Source organism: Fundulus heteroclitus, chromosome 9 (assembly GCF_011125445.2).
Source record: "Fundulus heteroclitus isolate FHET01 chromosome 9, MU-UCD_Fhet_4.1, whole genome shotgun sequence".
Classification (NCBI taxonomy): Eukaryota; Metazoa; Chordata; class Actinopteri; order Cyprinodontiformes; family Fundulidae; genus Fundulus; species Fundulus heteroclitus.
In genome coordinates, this window is record NC_046369.1 from 12,807,579 (window position 1) to 12,831,484 (window position 23,906).

Below are 23,906 nucleotides of genomic sequence, written 5' to 3' on the forward strand. Positions count from 1 at the left end.
CATGTGCCGGCTCAGATGAGGAGCACCATGGTGCCGATCTGGCAGATGTCATTGTGGTGGTTTTTGACTTGATGCTACACGGGCAACGCCACGGTGGTCCGGATCGGTCATTTTTTTCCCCTCTTTTCCCCCATGTGGAATGTCCCTGTTCCTTTTTTTATGTTTACAGACAGATGGCCTGAGATTTGTGTTGGCATCAAGCCCAGATTTGACACCAAAACAGTGAATTAGAGAAGAAAATGAGAGGGAAGGATTCTAAAAAAGGTCTTGCGGCTGTAATGCGAGTTGGTAACGAATTGATTTGCCTCAGAGTTACATTTCGAATTTCTTGCTTTGGCTAGAGAGGGGCGGAAAAGTATCGGGGGTTTGGAAGTCTGTATATGTCAGCGCGTGTGTGGTGTAGCAGAAATATGCAGTATATTAGTATGCGTCTCTGGAATTTTTATGTCCAACGATCAGGTCTTGAGTTCACTTACGGCGCTGTGAAATATTTGCCGCATACATGTTCTGTTTTGTTTTGTTGTCACGCTTAAATATTTCAGAATGTCAAATTGATTTTACGTTTTGGATAAATATATCCCCATTTTCAAGTAACAAGTAATTGTATAGGCTTAAAAGGCTGCTAACTGGCCCGATGCGAAAAAGCAATTGGCCCCAAACCTGATAACTGGCGCTACCTCCCTTGGCAGAACCTACTAACATTAAACATTTTTGATAACTGCTTGATGCTTTTACGGTGACTATGCCAATCAGAGGTAGACTCACTGATGTGCTTTGGATTGTTGTCCAGCTGCATAACCCATGTGCACTATAGCTGAATGTTGTAAACTATTCTTAAGATGTTCTCATGGTTCCATCTACTATGGCAAGTTGTCCGGATCTTGACACACGTAAGCAGCTGTAGACAATCACACTACCATCAAGTTGTCCATTTGTGGTGCTTCACATATTCTTCTGGGATCTTTTTTGTCCTCCTGGATGAGCTGTTGACACCCTCTTGGAGTAATTTTCGAATGCCTGACTCTTACGTGATCTTCTTGAGATCAAAACTTTTTTGAGGTCTTTCAGCCTATTAGCCTTAATGTTGTGAGATGGGCTCTAAGTTTAGGGCGACAGTGGCGCAGAGGTTAGGGAGTTCGTCCTGAAATTGGCGGGTTGCCGGTTGGATCCCCTGCTCTGACTGTCTCCATTGTTGTGTCCTTGAGCAAGACACTTCACCTGCATGGCCTGCTAGTAGTGGTCAGAGGGCCCGGTGGCACCAGTGCATGGCAGCCTCACCTCTATCAGTCTGCCCCACGGCAGCTGTAGTTACTAACATAGCTCACCACCGTCAGGGTGTGAATGACGAATCTGTAGTGTGAAGCGCTTTGGAGGTTGTCAAGACTAGTTGAAGTGCTGTACAACTACAAGCCATTTACCATTTAGGTGACTTCTTGATTTTCTTACAGGTCATGCAGTGATCAGCCATTACTTTGGCTCGTGCAATCGGACTCAACTTCAATTTCACTAGAGAATGTGGATAATCATAGTTAATTAGATTTACCAAGAAGTTGATTACTTTCACACATCGGACTCGGGTGGTTTGAATAGCTACCCCCTCTATTGTAAATTATATTATCATTGCAAAATTGTATTTCGTACGTACTCTTATGTTTTTTCTGAAAATAAAATTTATAAGATGATCTTAAACAGTTTTTAAAAAGAGAAACTGAAACAGGGCAAAAACTTTTCCTCAGCACTGCCTTTGCTCCTTGTTTCTTGCTCATCAGTTGATGACTGTTAAAATGAACTGAACCCTTTGTTTTACATCCTGAACCCTAATTTGTTTCAGGTGCGAACTTTGTGACGCGTAAGATCAGCCGTTCTGTGGCAAAGATTCACCTGGGCCAACTGGAGAGCTTCAGCCTAGGCAACCTGGACTCCAAGAGAGACTGGGGCCATGCCAAGGACTATGTGGAGGTAAAACACACAAACACACAACCCAGAAGTCCACGCAAGCGTCTGTGCACAGCTTCAAAGCTGAACAGCGTTCAGATGTGCACAAAGTATTAACGGGGCATGTTTTCCCAGATCATTTAAGGCCGTAATGTGTGATCAGCATGAAGCCTCCTATGATTCACTGCCAAAAGAGATTTTGAGATAGAGAAGGAGAAAGCGAGGGCTGCCTGCTGTGAGGCCACAGACTTTACTCTGGTTTCCCACAACTCACCCATGTCCCAGATCCCTTCAGGCCCACATTGCCATCCCCTAATGGCTGCAGAAGAAAGAGAGATATTAGGAGAACACCGCGTCCTGGGGACGATGACAGAAATACTGTGTTTGTGTTAAGGTAATGGTGCCAGCAGCAAGCAGAGAGAGGCATGGGGAGATGAAACGAACAGTGGGGTCGCCTCGTCCAGGAGCAGACAGCTGAGTGTTTTTGAAAGTGCGTGTTCCCCCATGTGCACGTGTGTGTGTGTGTGTGTGTGTGTGTGTGTGTGTGTGTATGGAAGCATGCATTCCTGCATGTGTGTTGAAGTGTGTGATAGGTCAAGGTCGTAACACGTGTGCACGGCTATTGAGATGAAAGGCTCAATGGGTTGCCATGTCTAACAGCAAAACTCTCGCTGCGGACTGTGTTGTTATTGGGATGTGATGGCGGCACACGTGACGGTGGAAGGAGGGTGGGGTTTCAAGATGAGAGCGAGGGTGAAAGGGTCACGGAGTACTTCTTCAGCTGAACTGCAGACCGCAGTGTGGGGTCAATGCGTCTGAGCTAGCTAGCTCTGCAACGTTGGTTAAGGCTATTTAGGGGTAGTGTGAAGGCTGTAGAGGGAAGCGAAGCTTCGGTCACTGTAGTTTTTACGGGAAAACCAGTCAATATTTGTATGGATGATTGAAACTGTCAAAAAGAAGAACAAGTATTTATATACGTGAATATGAATTGCTGCTCACAAATTAATCTCCACTTAGTCTCTGATTATGTAAAATTTGCTGATAAATGCCACTTGCAAGTACAACCTGGCATCCAGACTTTTTAATGTCTCCAGGGAACCATATTTCTGTCCAGTTGTTATATTAAAAGCGGTTCAGTAATGCAAAAATTAGTCGTTCTTAACCATATTTAGGTGAATTATCCATGCAGGTTTGAGACTCTTATGTAAAGTCTAGCTTGAAATGCAAGTTTGACTAAAAGCATTAATGTTCTTATTGTGAAAGGAAAACATTAGTTCCTGCATCTCATTGAGAGCATTTATTTTTTTTTCATCTCGATATGATCTTCTGGCTGCCATTTTATACGTGCAACCTTCTGTTGAGAGGTTTGTGCGTGAGGACTTGCTTGTCCAGGACACCGTGGGTTGAGATGCACCAGGTTTCCTGTGGGAACCGCAACATTCCAGCTCTGGTGAATCAGGCACCTCCTGTTTCGGAAAGTTTTTTTTTTTTTTTTTTTGTCTTCTTTATTTCCAGGAAGCCAAACAGAAGCTGGAGGTACAGAGGGGGAACTGATGCAGTGCAGAGATTGCGAGAGCTTTGTACGTTATATGTAACTGAACCATCTCACTTGCTGGAAGTCCAGCCTACCCACCAGACCACCAAAGGCCGCATTTGTCACTAACACCCCCCACGGTGACTGTCTCCACTTTGAAATGCCCTTGCAGAACTACCAGTCCTCTGTCACAATAGCGCAGCCAAACAACTGCCTTTTAGTAAACAGAACTATGTGTGTCTGCTTTGGGCTGACAACTGCTTTTCCTCTCTTTCTGTCTCCCTCTCGTCACCCCACCCAGGACAGGGAAATTGCTCCTAATTGGCTGTGGATGGATTGTGGGTGGCAGGAGGGGCGTGCTATGTGTCTGCTCTAACGACGTCTGAAGGCGTGCGGCTGGCTGGGCATCGTCTCAGCCGGGTATCGGGTGTCCGTCGCAGCCAGGCAGACAGGCCTCAGTGTGCCCAGTCACTCTCTGTGGAGCCCTTTATGATTATCGTAATATGAAATAGATGTCAGGAGCTCAATGCTTTAGTATAAAATCTGCAAATAAAATAATTTAAATCCCCCTGATCTCATTTTCCGTAAGGGGGATTGGAATTTTTCAGTTTGACTATGTTTAAAGCCTAATTTGGTTCAACGGCTCTGTGATACAGGACAGATTCCTGATTCCGAGTCTGCCAAAGAGAAAAGAAAGCCGCAGGAATTACTCGCTTAATGCTCTACATGAGCACAGCAGCAGGCCGTCCATGGTTGGTACAGCTGTGTGGATCCCCAAATTCTACAGGCAGCTCCTCTTTTTATGGCTGCTGAAAGACATTTCCTGCACAGAAAAGAAAGCTGGGCTAGCTTGGAAGGGCTTTATGTTTTCGGCTTCTTCTTTTCCATTAGGGCCTCACTTTCATTATCTGAAAATCTTCTTTGCCACTTAGTTGCAGGGTTCATGTCTTGAGTAATCTGGAAATGACCACATTTACTTTTTTCCCTTTATAGCTGTGGGTAATTATGAATAACAACAAAAAAGAATTTTAAATAGAATCTTAGTCTTCAGATTGAATGCCTTATTGTGGAAAAAAAAATTAGTCTGGCCAGCCAGACTAATTACACGGGGCGCAAGTCAGGCTCCATTCCCGCCGGCCTAATACAGACCGGACCAATCACAACACCGGAGGCGGGACTTTACAATGCGTCACTCTCAGCGGCAGAATTACCCATAATGCAGCGTGTGCTTTTCTGTAACCATAACAGTCCAGATACATACGGATATTTCTGTTGCTTGGTGCCTTTGGAGTGTACAGTACATGTGAGTACAACATTTATCTTGCGTTTATATTTTTTAGACAAAAGCGGCAAAAAGTATCCCCTGGAAAGTTTGCTCGACTGCATAATGTGTTTTACGGACTACAAATTAAAAAAACAGCGCACGTCGCTTGGAGTTTTCTGAGTCACATCCGCAGTTATCTGATTGGTGCTAACCTGATGACGCTGACCCCGTTAGTCCCGCCTTTGGCTGATAAGCAGTGTGTACGGCACAAGTCAGTCTGGCTGGCCTGGCTAGAAAAAAATCTGAATCCTTGTTTCTGTATCACAGAAACGTGCGTCTTTTAATGATTTATCTTTCATTTCTATCTTTGACATATTTCGTAACTTCATTTTTCTATTAGGCTTATAGATTAGTACGTAATGAGTAAACAAAATACTGGCTGCAGTTTTAGGCATCTAGACCTTCGCGGATCACCTTTGTAGACTGGACCCATGTGGTGTTTTAAAACTGTCTCTGGTTTACCCGTCAAAGCACTACAGTTTCTTATTTTTCTGCTTTTGCAAAGAAACGAAAGTATCAAAACTCTGAATCATGTTTATTTCATCCAGATTTGACAGATTGAAGAGTTCTAGATAGAAAAGTAGCCAACCATAGCATCGTGTTGCTTCATGATTTGTAGCATCTTCAAACAGTAACACACAACTCTGCAATTTCATGTTTTTTTTTATGTGTTTTTTATTGCCTGAAAAAATTCTGTCTGGAAACGTGTGGAACTTTGAAATGGAGATTGTGTAGGAGGCCTGTTGTGGATTTTACTTTCTATGTCATCTTCTGCAGTACTAAATAGTTTTCTTTGAAGCTATTACTCTGGACTGGAAGCTGACCTCCAGAAAACTCCCGCCCTTTGTCTTATTTCTCTGTAAAACATGATTACCAGTGATACTTTGGTCTGTGTAAGGTGAGTCATTGGCGGTGTTGCCTGGGTGGCATTCCTCGTCTGATTCTTGGTATTTCATTGAGCCAATAAGGTGACACTACCACCAGGAAGGTGTCAGTTTACTCCACTTTTATTTTTCTTCTGCTATTTTTTCAGCCACTGATGCCTCTCTTTTCAGTAATCACCGCAGATGGGGCTAATTAACCAGTCACAGTGCAGATCAGGACCAATCACAGATGATGGTTGCCTATTCACATCTTTTATTACCATCACTAGTAATTCTGTGGTATCTGCTTGATAAAAGTTTTTGCTCATGTGACGCCACCACTTGGGGATGAGCATGTTGGGGATGAGCATACTGATGATGCTCATCCCCAACATGCCAGCTCCTTGCAAATTATATCCTCTATATAGGCTTACCCATCACTGCTATGCATGTGTACAAAATTATGTACAAAATTGCTTACTTGTTTTTTTTAAACGAGGTGATCCTTCCTTACTACTCCATGTCGGGTGACCCCGACATGGTCTGAACACACGAGCTTCTGTGGGCTGACCCGTCACATGTAGCAGTAGGAGTAGTATTAGAGCCGCAATTCTCTGGAGTTTAGCAACCGGCTGCCTTTATTAGCCGTACGATGTGGGGAAGTAAGCATACATAGTGTTATTGACGCCGCTAGCTCTTCATCTGGCAACGCACCGTTTTGTTGATTTTCTCAATTGGCATTTTACTGCATTTGTGGTCCACATGGCCTTAATATGTGTCATGTAGTCGACAGGTTCACATAGCCTGTGTAAAAATTCAAACATTCTGGTTAAATGCTGGAGGAGATTCAAACTTTTGCTGCATAGTCTACTAAAGTTCGCCAAACTGTATCTTGTTTGGTTAAAAAACGCTGACAAACTTCTCTTTCCTTTTATATGTTTTCTATTATAAGCTTTTATAACCGTGAATCAGGTCTGATGGATACCTTTTCCTGCCATGTAAGGTTTTTAATGAACACAGCTGGAGTGGTAAAAATGTACAATGGAGCTAAGAGGGCTGAGGAGATTAGGTTTCATCACCGAAACCTCCCCGTCGATGACGACAGCTTCCTGACCTCTGACCCAGGTTAGATGCTTCAGTGAGGCACGGCTTGTGACTGAGGCTACTGTCATGTTGACGAGACGTCCAGCACAGGCAGGATGAACAACAACACCTGTTGTATGGGTGCGCGTTTGTTCATGCGGGATTCTATTTAAAGGTGAAATTTGACCCCTAAACCCGAACCGGGAGCTTAGTTAACAACACTTTATCAGCCTACGGGCTCAGAGTGATAACCTAATCTGAATAAGGTCTGTTTAATCATGATTAACGCTGAAATAGCCTGAAAAATAAAGAAAAAGCCATAAAGTAAAATTTATAGTAAAAAACAACAATAAAAAAGAACCCAAATCAGACTAATAATTGTGAATTGCAAGAGTCAGACACATTAGGGTCAACTTTTAACCTTTGGAAGGGCATCTTGAAAGTGACTCTCTAGAAAAAGAAAAAAAAAATTAATATTAGAGTTCCATTATTCTGATATTCTACACATTGCATTAACTTGGCCTCCTCATGAAAGGTATTAAATAACATTAGGCCGTGGATCTCTGTGATACGTCCTCTTTTTCTTAGAGCAGCAGGGGGGGGAGTCAGTTTTTACACAATCACTCTTTATTTATCTCCCTGCTGCATCCTCTGCATCGTGAACATTTTTAACTTCTCCATGCCTTGTTTCGGTCCCTCTGGTACAATGCCACAGAAAACACTCGGCCAATGTTCGGTGATTTAAGACATGGACTCAGATGGGGCGAGCGAGCCTCCCTCGAGATCTATTTTAAGTCATTCAATTCATCACTCCTATCATCATGTCTCCTCCAGTGCCTCCCTGAAAGTTTCTCTGAGTCCGAGTTGCATCTGCCCGCCTGTCTGTCTTTTATTCAGCTTGGCTTGAGATTCAAAGGTCTTGTAGGTGTTTGTGGAAAATTTAGGAAATTAAAACACATTGTGCAATTTCAAGTTTATAAACTTGGGGGGGGGTCCAGTTTTGTTAGATTTAATTCAGGGCAGTTGGAGCAGATAGTTTTCCACTGCAATCTTAACCTAGCAGCACGAGTGTTCCCTGTTTATTTGTTTGGCTAAATATTACAAATATCTCTTTGTCGTAAAAAAAAATTAAAGCGACCGATAAACTTTTCAATTTTAACTCCCGTTTCCGAAAATGTGTTTTGAAGCAGTTGGTGATCTTTTTCAGGCCGACGGGCCTAAATTCTCCCCCGCTGGGTTGAGGATGAAAGCAGATGCTCTGCTCCCTCTTCTTCTGGTGTGTTTTTCCTCTGCTTTCTCGTCAACGTTTTATGTGGCAAGAATCCTCCGCTTTCATGTGGATCCTGCAGAAAGCAGGCACACGGACAGACCCAATAGCATTTTGGTATCTTTATTTAAAAACGGATGCAGTTTGTAACAGAGCTGTAAGAGTACGCAGCAGCGCTGCCGCCTTTTTAGAGCTTCAGTGCTGAATTTCGTCAGGTTTGATAGATGATGGCTTTGTAGCTGGAGTGGCGTCCGTGACACATGCGAAGGAGAAACCTCCCACCTGGAAAGATGGAGTGGAGCATGAGGTGAGAGGGTTAGGGAGGAGGAAATAATGGATGGGCTGACGTCTCCAGAAAAGAAAAGCTGGTGGGAAGGTTAGAGATCCTGCTGAGCATTTAAGACATGAGGGCAGGAGTCAGCTGGCAGAGACGAGAGAGTGCGAGAAAGTAGCGCATCAGAGGCAGAAATCCAGCTTTATGTAGATTTCTCAAAATATGAAATAGCACAGATGATTTTTGATTGATGATTTTCTCATGTATTGCTGTGGCGGTTGTCAAAAAGCAGGAGACTTTACAAAAGCTAACCAACTGTGATCAAGTGATGAGCTCAACATTGATATGCAGTTTTGAGAGTGAAATGCAAAAGTATATAAGAAGCCACACTGTAAATACTGTCTCCTAATGTATATATCGGTGTGACACTGGGAGACATTGTAACAGAAGTTTAAAACATTTGTGTTTTACTCGTTCTGCAGTGAAGGTCTCCCTGAACACATTAAGAAAAAGTGGCAAATTGAAGCAGGAGTAGCTATTTCTAATGAGAACTGGGAGAAAACGTGTATTTTCAGTGAACTTCCCCTAGTTCGGAGGGAGCATTGTAGGAAAAACATAAGATTTTTTTTTAGAACACCCCTTCAGAGTAAACATAATAATTTGAACGCTGAATTTTGGAGACAATGCGGACCATTTTCATGTATTTTGGTCATGCCCGACGTTAAATCAATGCTGGTCAGAAATTCTAAAAGGCTCTAAAAGAGGTCTTTAAGGTTCATATTTGCAATGATTTTTTTATGCATATATTTTGGTTTGATTACAATTTTGGATAAATCTGCTCCAGGCTCCACTGGCAGCCACTTATAAAATTAATTGGTTAAATCGAACCCCCCAACATTAGAAGATTAGTTTAGCATTCTTCTAGATATATTTAAATTGGAAAAGTTGATATTTTCTTTAAGAACCCAGAGGGAAAAAATTATAATATTTGAAAAAAAAAAAACTGATCAGGTTCGTATCTCCCTTTCAAAGTGATTTTGTATAATTCTTGGATCATAACTATATAAAGGCAAGGTATATGACCTTGTGAACCTGGAAAATGTAAAAGGTACCTGCAGCTACCAGTTAAAATGTTTTCATCCTTTACAATAAAAAAGTGAATGGGAGAAAAAATAGAAAGTCTCCATGAGTATGAAGAATTCATGTGATTTGTTCTATAAAGAAACAACTTTTTTTTTTTTATCCATGCATTCTGATGGATGCGTTTCCAAACTTGTCATGTAAAAAAATGCTGAGTCTTGTGTCATGATATTTCAGGGAGTATCGGTGTGATGCAGGGAGTGAGAGAGGCCCTCAGTGCTGCAGAAGACAGGCCTAATAGAGTTGAGGGATGTTTGTAGGGTTGGGGGCAGCGGGGTCATCTCGTTTTAATTGTCTGAGGAGTCTGGCAGACTCTTTGCGACTGGAATGTTTGTGACCTCCTCTTCTGCGCCTTCACACTCCCTCGCTCTCCGCGTCTCTCTCAGTGTCAGACGGTCGAGCGGTTCGTGGGAAGATTCTTGGTCCAGATTGTCGAAATTAAGCCAAATATCACAAAAGCTAAGGGACACTATCAGCTCGTTTCTCTCTCTCACACACAGCTCTCTGTCTGTTTTCTTGTCTTGGTTACATTTTTGTCTGACTGGCCCGACCTTTGTGACTGCGCACGTTCGCATAAAACGGGAACCGTAAATGTTTTAGTCATGTGTGTAGTTATGTGGGAGCGTCAGTCCTGCTGCTCCCTGCGTATAAATAAAACAAGCTTGTTCACGGCCCTTGCTTGTCACGTTCTGGCAATTTGTCTGGAACTTTTGCAGCGCGCTGCAGTAAATTTGTGAGGCTTTAAAAGGGATTCTTGTTTTAGCAATCATTAGACCCCATGTGGCATATATTTCATCCTCACTACCAATCATAATTCTGTTCATAAGGTGGCGCCAAAAACACGACAGACTAATATGATGGCAAGTATGATCACAAGCAGAAGGAAGAGACTAAGGGATAGAAGTCGTATTTCAAGCCTTTTTTATTACAAGGGAAGGTTTATATTTTGGCTGATGTTAATTCAGTTTATCAGTGTAACATTCTCGGTTCCTAACGTGGCTTTTTGCACGCATGACTTAATATGAATATCTGTGCAAGAGGCATGTTATCCTCATTTGAAAAGTTCATATATAAAAGTTATGTTGATATCTTAGAGAAATATCTTAGCTCTTGAGTATGCAGGTAACAAACTGGCATACTATTACTAGTTATTAGAAGTGAGAGTGAAACAGTAAGCGGTAAATCATGCAGTATAACAAGGGTATAGTGTTTCTTCTACTTACACAGGAACATATTTTATTGAGCTTGGTTACTACTTTGAAAGACAAAGGAAAAAAATATGAATCACCATCTATGCCAGAGGGAGCAAATATCTTATAATTAACATGTTTACAGAGAAAATCGAAAAAAATCCAACTTGATGTGTTCTAATTGGATGTTACTGAACTGTTTGTATCTGAATTTCAATGAGACCGTTTACGTCTAAACAATGGAGCAAAGGGAGCAGCTGCTCCCCCAAAACGTTTATTTTAAAAAAAAAAAAAAGTCTCATCACCTCAACTAATCTGACTAATCTTCAAAGCCTTTTTTATTCTTATTCATATTTCTTTTTTAGGTAGCAAACTAAACAAAGATGTTATTATTAATCAAGACATCTTAATCCATGACTTGTGAATTTGTTCAGTCCTACTCAATCCAGGCACCACAGTCAAATTTTGAAATAAAAGTGGCTTCTTCTCAATGTAATCTTTCCAGTCAGCTCTGGGTTGTAAAAGGAAATGGATCAGAATCTGTTTAAGTGTTTCAGCAGTGCTGCATCTCCCTCACTCTACAGCGGCGGCAAGTGAATACATGCAACAATGAAACTCCCTCTCACTGAAACTGTATCCCAGCGACTGTTTTATAACTAAACATGATTGTAAAATCTCTAAGTAGGCTTCCTTAAAAAAAATAAAAAAATCAGCAAATATCTAACAACTGGCAAAAAAACAGGGATTTCTCAATTAGGGATCCAACACTGGATACATTGCACCAAAAGAAAGTGTTTTATGCTTTTACTAAAGTGTTGTTCAAATCACGTTAGACAAGGACTGAAACGGGTCTTAATCTGACTCAGCCTCATTTCCTCCCATGTGGCGACTCAGACAGCAAAGGCAAGCCTATTTTTAGCATCTAAGATTTTAATGTGTTATTTTTGTTAATTATACAAACTGTTATCTAATTCAATCACTACTTTCACGAAAAAAGGAAGCAGTAAACATGATTCTATTAGTTTAATATTAATATTTTAATTCCTATGTTTGTCAATGGTCATGAATTTCTTCATTAGTAGAAGTAATCACAAACTTTTAATCATGTAAAACTCAACCACAAGATTTTTGTATTTTTATGTCTAGGGGGTTACAGCTGTAGAAGTTAAATTCCCCTTCAGCCCTGCTGAGAGCTGTCTGTGCTCTATTGAGTGTGGCAGGGAAAGTGTAGGGCTGGACGATATAGGAAAAGAACGTATCAATAAAATAGAAATCATATTGATCGATATCGATAATTATCAACAAATTCAAAACATATATCTTAAGTGCAGTCCTGGTTATTTTATCCTGTTGAATTCAAACTCAACCCTTTATTCAACCAACGTTTTACCAAAACTACAAGTTTTTAAAACTTGCTCTCTCTGTACTCTCTGTGTATGCCCTCTGAACCCTTTGAAGGGTGCAGAGCTTGGTGACAGAGCATTTCCTGGGTCTGCGTTTGTGATTGGTTGGGAGGGTGTAATGACTGTATTATTAACGTGTATGGGTAAAATGCATAAGGAAAACTTTTATTCTACTGAACTTTTTACTTGATGCTTTTTTCTATCATCTACATACGTCTATCGATTGATACATATATATTGTTATTGAATCATCATCCAGCCCTAGGACAGTGTGTCCAGTAGTCCGCTTCAAATGCCGCTGATGGCTTAAGGAGAATGGAAACATTTGTTTGGTCACAGCACTGAAAACACAGTTTCCTGCTTTAACAAAGCCATATTGCCACCTTATGTTGTCTGTTTTGTATAATACTTTTAGTAAATCCAAACTCATGTTAAATCTAGTTGTCCTAGACACCCCTACAGACGCTTGATCCTCATGGGCAAGCAAACATGAAGACGTGCATGGCGCTTATAAAGGTCTGCTGGTTTCACATAAAGCTGCGTGTAAAATGTCCATTAATGTCCAGTAAACACTGAGACCGGTTCATAATTGGTGCAGAAATACTTAATGGAGGCGTTGGTTTGATGCATGAGGAGAGAACTGATGCTGCATTCAGAGCTGCGCCACAAAGACGCATCCAGTCACTGCTGCTCATGTTCCACTTCATCCTTATTAAAACACCTTCCATTTTAGAGCTGCTTATTAGCTTTTAGGAGGGGCCACTTTCTAAGGGAGCGCTCGTAATCTCCTTTCAAATCAAGAATCTCCTGCAACATGAGTGTGTGTGTGTAACCTGAGGGGAGCCCCTGTTTCTGGCATGCAGTGAAAGCGCTGGTTTTGTTTTATTCTAAAATTACCCCAGAGTTACTGGCTTTACACTCTCTATGACCTCTGTTGACCTCACCTCACCTCCATTTCACTCTTGCTCAGTAAATGTTGAACGGCGTGTCCTTTTTTTCTTTTCTTCTCTCAAAATTTCCTGTTTGTTTCTTCATTTACTCATTGCACTTCTTTTGCCAACCTCGCCGGTCCTTCATCTTCCTGCATCCTGCGCCTGACCGTAGTCATCCTGCATGTGTTGGGGTGTGGGCACACGTACGCATACCAATTTATTATTTTTTTTTTAAGATGCTGCTGCAGATGGCTGTTTTGATACCTCACTTGCTTGTTTTCTGTGTTTTATTGTTGTTGCAATTTTCAGTTGTTTCCTGCTTCCACACTGCAGCTACTTTTACCAGAGAGCAACTCCTAAACATCCTGGGCAGTTTTGCCCCGTCCTTTATTGTACCGGAGAGCCTCTCTGACATCCTGGTCAGAAGATCCTCACTGCCTAGCTTAGGATCTGTACCACTTCTTTTGCAGGTTCGATCATCAAGATTTTCTCGCCTCACTCCCACACAAAACACAAAACCCCCCAAGTCCCCCACCAGTAATTCTCCAAACCCCACCTCCCCACCTCTGCCTGCACCTAAGAAAGAGAAAGATTTCAACAGGGCCGATAAGTACCTATGTATGGGAAAGAACCTCCCCTGTTCTATTATAGACTGTAGTTTGCTGTTCTGCTTTCTGTACTTGTCTGTCGGATTTTGCACGGTACGAGTGTTGCAATTCAAAGTGAAATTGGTTGTTTGTACCCACAAACGTGCCAGATAAAGTTGATTCTGATTCTGAATGATTGCACATCTGTCCTGACATTTGCAATACAATTTGTCTTGCACGGAATACAGCAGGCCTCCTATTACATCGTCACAGAGCCACAAGAGCCAGACAGCTAGCTGGCTTCTGCTTCCCTGATTTTGGCTTTCTGTGGAACTAAGGAATAACTTGAAAAATGGCTGGAGACAGAAAGAAGAAGTAAGAGATGTGGGTGGGGCCTCATATTGAGAGGTGGAGGCGTAATGTTGGGAAGGGGGATCCCTTTCACTTCTCTATGCTGCAAAGGCTCCATGGCTCCAGGGGCCCGGCCAGCTCCAGTGTTTGTTTATGCCTGTGGGCCAGAAGGAAGAGACGGTGGTCATGTTCCGCAGCTACATGAAAGGCCCCGATTGCTCTAATGAGCTGTAATTACCACAGGGATGTGCTGAGATTAGGCCACGAGGAGGAAAGCAGAATGAGCAAGCACACTTCACCTCAGCACGTGTTTACATCTCATCTTCAAAAATCCCTCAGTGTTTTACTGGGTAGCAGCTCACCTCTTTGCCCTCAAAACAAGCAAGACAGACCATGACAGTCTGCAGTATACCAGATCTATACTTTGTGGTCACACTGGTGTAATCACTTGAGCTTTTGAGTCACAGTCGGGTATGAGATGCTGCAACGCGAACAACCGGGAAAGGCCACATGAATGGAAAGATTGAAAAACACACACGCATACAGAAATTAAAATACATTGCTGTGCAGAAATCAGAAAATCCAACATTTTCTCTAATTTTTGCCACACTGCCATTTTCAAGCTACAATTCACCTTTGTTTCTCCTGACTTTTTACTCCACAAGATAAACGTTATTTAATTTTCATGTTTTTAATTAGCAGAAATGAAGTGCTTCTCTAAATACATATTCATATCAAATTCTAATAACCTCATATGAAAAATTCAAGCACTCTCATAACTTAGAATTAGTAGTTTATATGTGCACCGACACACATGTGTGTCGGTGCTGGCATGTTGTGATGGCATGTTGTGATTTCAGTAGCTGAAAGGGGACATACTTGTACATATACATATATACATGTGTATATATACATATACATGTACATACACATACAGCCATACGCCTTTTTCCCTGCCTATCTTCTATATGAGGACGTGATCTCAGTGGAGGAGTATAAACAAGCAAAGACGACTGTAGATAATTTTGTCTGTTTTCTGTTGAAATGGAGGACCATTTATACCCTTTGCCCAGTGAGAGGGAAGAGAAAATAACCAAGAAAATAAAAAGAAGTGCTAACCCAGAGAAAACAAGAGTCTACATTGGCATAGCTATTATTACAAGGTGGAGTGGAGATAATTATCTATCTATCTATCTATCTATCTATCTATCTATCTATCTATCTATCTATCTATCTATCTATCTATCTATCTATCTATCTATCTATCTATCTATCTATCTATCTATCTATCTATCTATCTATACATCTATCTATACATCTATCTATACATCTATCTATACATACATACATACATACATACATACATACATACATACATACATACACTTGGCAACAGCGCTAAAAAACATTTCAACACGATGATTGTAGCTATTACCAGTAGCTTGCTACCAGATACATGGAGGACATGTTGACATTATCACATTTGTTATACTCTGCCACTTCTACAGTGGTTATTACGCTCTTAACGGAAAGGTCATTTGTGATACATTTAGCGAGTGTGAAAATCTTACATGCTGGGCCTTTAAGGAACAAAAAGAAACAGAAGGGTTATCTTGTCTAATCATGTTCACACTGTGTTAAGCACCTTATGTTGCCTTCCGGGCTTTATAGATTTACTGTGGAATTCAATATTGAAAGAAATATTTTTGTATAAAAATGCACTCACAAGAAAAATTTTAAGATCCACCTAACTAGTACTGGCTTGGACCTCTTTTGTATTTGGTACGGTCTTAAGTCTTCATGGCATGGATTCAGCTAGATGTAGGAAGCATTCCTCAGCAATGTTTGGTGCCATTACTTTTTGTTCAACTAAATTGGAGAAGATGAGAGAATTCAGTGAGTCTTGTTGGAGTAGGCTCAACGAAGGAAATTCTGGTACAAACAACCCCATCTCTGATGATCTGCTACCCTTTTTGTTATGTGTTGGTCTCTGATTTACCTGACATGACAAAGTAGCTGATGAAACTGCTAGAAAAAGTGTAAAATACATTGTCAAATAGTTAGCATTAATTTCAGAGACATAGCCTCTTTATGTGGCCGCCTTCGGGCTGTAGGATGCTGCCTGTCGTGTCATAAAGGTCTGCGTGGGCAGACCATGATGAGCTCCTTAATGGCCTAGAACTGGAAATCTGGCTGTTTGTATTTACACGCCATTTAGAGCTTTCCACTGGCATTCACACTCTGTAACCAGAGAAAACACAGGTTGCTGCGCAGCAAACGCCACCCCACGTGCCCTGTACGCCTCAGCCGTTGAGAGCTCTCTGTGTATGCTGTTCTGGGCTCGCGAGCTCATGAACGCCAGCCGCCTCAAAATAGCACGCACCCCCAATTACCGCTGCAAACACAGGTGTGGAAAGCCAGGCTGCCCTCCGCCCAAAGCCCACAGCCTCCATGCAGCACACAACACCCTGTGTGTTCCAGTTTGAGAGCCCTGAAACGCACATGCCAACAGGAGATTTGCCTGTGTGTGTGAGTGTTAGAGAGAGAAAGAGTTTGTGTTTGTATATGAGCGAGTCCAGACCACACCCTTTGAAGTCGGCTGCGCAGTGCGCTGGGGTTTGGCAGTGGACAAGCAGCCCCTCCGTTGGCTGGTTGGAAACCGTATACCCCACATCAATCAGGCCTGCCACTCATACATTATTCATAATTCAGGCGCTCACACACTAGAACACAGACTTCCTTATCCTAAGAATGTAGTTTTTGTTTCTTATAAGTTCAGTTTGGAGAAGAGGGAGAATAAAGTGATTGGTGGTGCCGTCGGGAAGGGGGGAGGGGGGTCTGCATCTGGTCAGAATGACAGAGCAAAGTGGACAAGTGGAGATAGAGTTTCTGTGAGTCTATTGCTGGTATTGTTATCTTACATATGTTGATTTTATTCCTTGAAAGATGGTACATTCTACCCCATTGACAGCTGGAGATAGGCACCAGCACCCCTCGCGACCCCACAAGGGATAGACGTGTTAGAAAATGGATGGATGGATGGAAGATGGTAAAGTTTTTTTCTTCTCAGTGTTTTGATCCCAAAAACTGCATATTCTGATAACAACGCCCACATATCAATGTAAGCAAGGATTTAAGATGTGTGCTGTCTGACTTAATAGAGAAAGCAAATTTTTTTGTTTTACAATTCACACTAGACTTCGTTGTAGCTTTCCCAAAATTATGAAACACATCTAAATCCAAGGAAAAGAATGTGAGTGGGATAGGCACCTTTCACCCTGGTGGTGATCACGGTGAGCAGAATGCTCTCAGGTTCTGAATTGTTTGTTACGAGTCATTATGTGACTACATTAAAATTATGTCAAATACCCCATTAGCCACTATTTGGTCTTTTGAATATGTGAATTACTAAATATATCACTTCACCAGAGCGATAAATCAATTTGAACTGTGGACTAAATATCCTAAAACCTGTCTCTTTTTGTCAGCAACTAGTCTTTCATGGGCTAGACTAAAGGAATAAACTGCCTACTGCTGCTTTCAGGCTTCTCCATGCCACAAACACACAGCACCCAAATGTGCTGCCACCCTAATAATGGACCACTATGACCTCTTCAAACATGTTTTGAAATTACACATAACCTATCATGTTGTATTAGTCTACTAGAGAGTATCTATAAACCTTATTTTAAAGCTGGTGGGTTTTTTTAGGTCTGAATAGTCAAGTTTTCTTACTGGTTATTTTATCTGAGTTCTCTGTTGGGTTTAATGTTTTGGACTAAATGGAATAATTAATTAATTACATCTCTGACTATTAACTTTCACTATTTGTAGTCTGTAGTCCTGAGTGAATACTTGGTTGAATTGTAGTTACAATTCAATTCAATTCAATTTTATTTGTATAGCGCCAATTCATGAAACATGTCATCTCAAGGCACTTTACAAAATCAAATTGAATCATATTATACAGATTGGGTCATATTATACAGATTGGTCCAAAATATCCTATATAAGGGAACCAATTGATTGCATCAAAGTCCCGACAAGCAACATTCACTCCTGGAGATGCGTAGAGCTACAGGGAGAGTCGTCTGCATTGTCCATGGCTTTGCAGCAATCCCTCATACTGAGCAAGCATGAAGCGACAGTGGAAAGAAAAACTCCCCATTAACGGGAAGGAAAACCTCCAGCAGAAGCGGGCTCAGTATGAACGGTCACCTGCCTCGACCGACTGGGGTTACAGAAGATAGAGCAGAGACATAACAAGAGAGACAAAAAGCACAGAAGCAAGTCGTTAGTAGTGTGCCTCTTCTGGCTGTGGGCATCTCGAGTCCAAATTATTGGCCAGTTCGTGTTTGCAAGGTAGCTCATTTGGATGGTGAGTGGAATAAACGTAGATTAAATGTTTGTTTGGTCTTGTCTGTCCAGATCACCTTCTTCCACATGTTTGCTATCCACCTACATTTTGTGGAAAAAAATGTAAGCAGGACTTCTAATGGCTTGCTTTCTGCCAAAGACCAGGTTTGAGTGTATGCCTAATAGTTGTCAAGCAGACAGATTCTTCCACTTAAGCTGTGGATCTACTGTTTTGTTGTATTATGACAACATCTTAAAAAGTGCATGATATATATGAGTAGTTTTGCAAGGGGCTGTGTCTTTGCTTGTTTCAGCTAGAAAGGTCTTCCCCCTCAGTGGAAAGCTCAGAAAAGAGCTGTGCAAACCTGGCTGTTCTCCTTTACTGTGGCTAAATGTCCACAGACGTTGTATATCCCGTCTATTAGTTTTCCTTAATTGTTAGATAAATGCCGAAGTACACTACAACAAAATCTCTTTGAGCCCCAGCTGAGTTATATATAAAAAAGGTCATAACAGAGTTACAGGGAAGGACATTTTTTGAAGTGAAACAAACTGGACCTGTGAGAATAAATAACTAAGTTTGATTTGCAAACCACCATTGCGGTGATCAGTGTCAGCCTCCTGTGTCGTTCAATCTTCAGACGCATATAAAGACCAAATGAACTCCAAACTCTAGACACGTAACATCTGTTTAGCTGATCTAGACCAAACTGTGCCTAATATATTTCCAAAGCTTGTTTATATTCACATGAAGTCAGTGTTGAATTATTGATTAGGGGAAAAGTGTGAGGTTGGCACGCCGGCCTATTTGTCAGAGAGGAAGGGTGTTTCCTGCTCCGGCACCAGCAGTTGCCCGTCCTGCTGCCTCGTCCGTCTGCGTCTTCTCTTTCTCACTCTCTCCATGTCTTTTTCACTTTGAGTCTCAAGCCGCTGAAGCGAAATGGAAAGTGACCCTTGGCAGCCAGACGTGTATTAAACACAGTGGGTCACTGTCGGAGGAACATGCTGGCAGCTTCTAGCAAAAAAAGGAACTGGTGACTTATTCAGACGGCATTATGCATTTATTTTTACCAAGACGTTCGGGAACCCTCTGTGAACTCATGCTCATGTTGCCTGAGAGTCTTGGTGAGAAGCAAACGCTGGGGAATTTTAGGGCCAGAAAAAAATTATATCTTGAGAAATGAGTTGAGGTGCTATTAAAAAACATAAAAAAATACACACTGGAAACAAAGGGCATTGTTGATGTAGAGATCTGACTGCTACAGGAATGATTTTTACACTGTTACAGTAGCTGAGGGGCCTCGTGTTGGGGTGGGGAATGATTTTTGTGTGTGTGTGTGTGTGTGTGTGTGTGTGTGTGTGTGTGTGGGCCAGGACAGGATATGAGGAAACCTCCGAGCAGCTCTGTGGATAGTTGTTCCCATTAACTTGGAAGGTTTAGTTTAAACAGACACTGGGCCAAGTTCAGGTCCAGTTCGCCCCCCGAATGCACATCTGCGTTCATTTGTTTATATATATTTTTTGGGGGGGCATTTTTTTTCTTGCAGTTAACCAAAACCTGATTAAAGAAAGATTATTAGTTGTGTGTGAGTATGGGATTACATTAAATCAACTTGTTTTGAGACCACCTGTGGTTTCAGGCACAACCAGATCCCATTGAACCTTTCTAGATTACCCACTCGGCTCCTTCCTCTGGTTAGGGCATGGCCGGGGGTTACCCGGGTCTCACACACACACACACACACACACACACACACACACACACACACACACACACACACACACACACACACACACACACACACACACACACACACACACAGAGGAAGCCGCTTAGTCATTAGTGACCTTCCAAAGATCAACAGACACTCTGATCTTAGTGTATGATTTGGTCAGACATAAAAAAAAATACAGCTTGGTTATTTACTCAAATAATAGAAACTTAAAAGCTAGTCCTATGTTAAGTTTCTTTGAAATGACTCTGAGATACAAGGAGGTTTGGGCAGTGCAGATAAGAGTCATATCTGAGTTCTGTAGCCTGATGTGATATTTCCTTTTAGCATTAAGACACAAGGGATGTCTGCACAGTGTCGCAGTGGGTAGCGCTGTTGCCATGCAGCAAGACGGTCCTGGGTTCAAGTCCTACCCTTGTCCTGGGTCTTTCTGCATGGAGTTTGCATGTTCTCCCTGTGCATGTGTGGGTTCTCTCCGGGTACTCCCACGGTCCAAAAACATGTTAATTGGCCTCTCTAAATTCTCCTTAGATGAGAGTGACTCTAAACTGGACTCTGCATCACATTTGCATCTTTATGTGACATTACCAACATTGCAAAACTTTTATTATCCATTTAAATAGTACACAACTCAATGTTTACTGCATTTTTGCACATATTATTTGCACTGCACGATACTTTTGCATACAAATGCCTTTTTGCACCATTATTTTTGCACATAAACAATGGTTGAACATTCTGTGCACACTGTTCTTGCACGCCTGTTTTTCTCCTGCATTGTTACATCTGATCAATGCTGCACTGTATATTGTAATGTTGCCTTATTCCACCTGCAATCCCATTACACTGTCGTAAGCTGTATGCAAGGAAATTTCGTTCTGTATGCACTCTGTACAAACAAAATTACAATGAAGTTGTCTAAGTCTAAGTCTTAGTGTCTGTTAGAATGGTTGTTTGTCCTGTTTGTCTCTGTGTTGCCCTGTGATAGACTGGCGACCTGTCCAGGGTGTACCCCACCTCTCGCCCGTTGACAGCTGGAGATAGGCACCAGCACCCTTCGCGACCTCACAAGGGATAAACGTGTTAGAAAATGGATGGATGAACAGAAGGGCACAATTCTAGTTTCACAGAGTAGTGGAGGGCCCTCATAGAGTTCCAACGTATGGAATCTTATTTAAGTATTTGTTAAATCTGAAAATATTCGTCTGGCAAAATATTGCTATTTCAGACTTATCATCTGTCCTAATGGCATCCATTTGATTGTCCGTCCGTATGCCTATCTATCTGACTTTCCCGTCATCTGGTTGTCTATTCCTCTGTTCAACGATAATCTATACTCAAAATAAACAGAGCAATCCATGTTGTGATGACAGGTTTTAATAATTAACCACCCATATATTAAAGTTTATAATAGTGTGTTTCGTACACGTGCGTTTTACTCTGAGTTTTTGCCCAAACGCACAACGTCTCACATACATACATCCACTGTTTTTTGGGGAATGTCCTGATGGTGGTTCACATTCCTGTTTTTCAAAAATTCCTCGCTGAGCACAAGCAGTGGTCATTGAACAGGAAGAGCAGCACCGCAAGCTCTGAAAGGTTGTTCCTATGCATGGTTCAACATAAACATGGAGGGCATAACTATTGGACATTTTTTACCTGTTTGAAATAAGAACTGCAGCGCCTAGAGTTCACATGAAGTGAAGGTATAAAAGCCAAAGGAGGGATGTTCGTTGTGGCCAAATTGTCTCGAGACAGCTACAGAGCGATGGTATCACGGTGGCTTTGGCTGCTCTTCAGACCAAGGACTCCTCAACTGAATTTGGGTGGCAGACATGGAAGGTAAGGATAAGATAAAGTGGAGGCAGACTCTGTGCTGCCTCCTACAGGGAGCAGCTGATAGCAGAAGAAGTTGCTAAAAATCATTCTTCTAAAAATATTCCAGTCTTCTGTAGGATTTCCATATACTGTATTTTTTTTTCACGTCGAACCTTTAAAGTCTATTTATTGTGGAAGTATCAGTTCATGAATGACAGCAGCAATAAATTGCCCAAGTTAAAAAGTCATGGAGGGGAACTTTCTTCCTTAGAGAAGAAAATTCCAAAAACCATTGCAAGTAGTAGCTCTCTTGCAAACTATTGCAAGAGAGCTTTGAATTATCTTTGTATGCCTCAGTGGAGCCACTTTCTGGTTACCCTCATTCACCTGTTGTTTTCCAGCTGTTTAGTGGCCACATTCTGAAACAAATGTTGTAAATTAGCCTGTGATGCGACCCCCGCTGCATTTGCTGCTGACCCCATCCATCTCCATTAGGCTTCAATTATTGAGTATATTTGTAATTGCTGCATGAGAAATGTTGGCATGTCGACAATGTCTGGGCTTGAGCGATAACTCGCCATCCGCGGGCGACTCACTCAAGTCCTGCCAGTCCATGCCGTGTCCACCGAGGGCAGAGTGGAAAGGTTAAAAGGGCCGAGCGGTGAGGGATGCAGGAAAAGGTCATGGCTCTGCTGAGAAGCGCTGCCAGGGTCCACTCCCAGAACTCCTTATTGGAGTCGATCTCTGCTGACCACGCTGAGAATCATGGGAAAAAGTGGTCTACAATTAATCACAACCAATGAGGTGGAACTAGCCTGCATCAGACAGAACCGACAGAGATTACTGATGTGGATGAAGGCGGAGTGAACGTTTTTTGGTTTGATGCTCTCTGCTGCCAGCTGTCTGTCTGTTCATCAAGAAATCTGGTTACTCCCTTATTAAATTACTGCTTATTTCTCTTTAAACTTTTTCGGCTACCAAACCCAAAAAAATAGGGAAAATAATAGATAAGTACCTGCTGCAATCCTTTCCAGTTCCTATATAAATAATAATTACATTGCACTTCTAGTGATTTTATATATAAATCTTTTTCATTGATCTTAATTTCTTAAATACACCCATAATCGGAAAATATGTGTGAAATCATCTTGCAATGCAATAACTTTTTTTAATCTTTAGTTTTATTATACTTGTGTGCAATACATGTTGACATTTTCTTTGGCATTTCCTTTCCTGGTGTCACTTACTTTAATATATTATCTTCTAATTTAAACAATTGTGCTTTTATTGAAATCCAAAGTTTATATTACCCCGCCTCTTGATTTCATAACTAAGATGCCAGTGTTGGAGATTTCTGATATGAACCATATCCTAATTTTATCTGTTTTTTTTAGTATTCTGTCCTTCCCTATGTTGCCATCTGTTTTTGTTTCACGGCAAGATTTGAGTCTTTTGACATTTGAGTGTCAGTTTGGATTACATTTCATGAACTCCAAGCTAATGTTTCATTCATTGTTAACGGAAAATCGTTTCCTCTACCCACGTATTGCCCCCATCATTAGTCTACTTTTTTTTTATTAAGTGAAGACATGTCTATGGACAGCTCTCTAAGCCCATGCACCATAAAAGCACTTGTCACTGGGTTTCTGTGCGCAGCATTGTTGAGTGGTGTGTGAAGAAGCCTCAAGCAGAATCCAGAGTGCTGAAAGCCGACCAGTGAAATGTGACGGCTAACCGAGTCCCATGTCTGTCTGGAGTATTAGCACCTCTCTGTCGACTCGGCAATGTTCCACTTTGCCACAGAGAGAACTGATGACAAGTCGCCTAAAGCAAAGCATGTTGACATTCAACAATCTCCTCAAAGCACACAAACATCTCTGGATTTTTTCCCCCTCCTTGAAATACGCTGTATTTCACCATAGACACTGTAAAGCATCATATAACCCCCACATTGGGTCAAAATAAGGTAATTTCAGTCTAAAATGAACAGTATCACATTTTGCTATGATTTACAAAACGCAGTGGCTCTGCCATTCCGCTCTCTTTTTTTGTTAAAGGCGTACTCTATAAATGCAGCTGAATTGTTCTTAACAGAAACTTTGTAGCTGCTGGTCTC

General features: G+C 41.6%; 1 protein-coding gene across 2 annotated transcripts in view; it reads left to right on the top strand.

Annotated features, from left to right (window-relative positions):
• gmds (GDP-mannose 4,6-dehydratase) overlaps window positions 1-23,906 on the top strand; it is a 271,469-nt gene that overhangs the window by 116,382 nt on the left and 131,181 nt on the right. For both annotated transcript variants that reach the window (XM_012872192.2, XM_036141034.1), the window contains exon 7: window positions 1,832-1,959. In XM_012872192.2, the coding sequence (XP_012727646.2) occupies window positions 1,832-1,959 (128 nt within the window). The remainder of the gene's footprint in view (window positions 1-1,831; window positions 1,960-23,906) is intronic.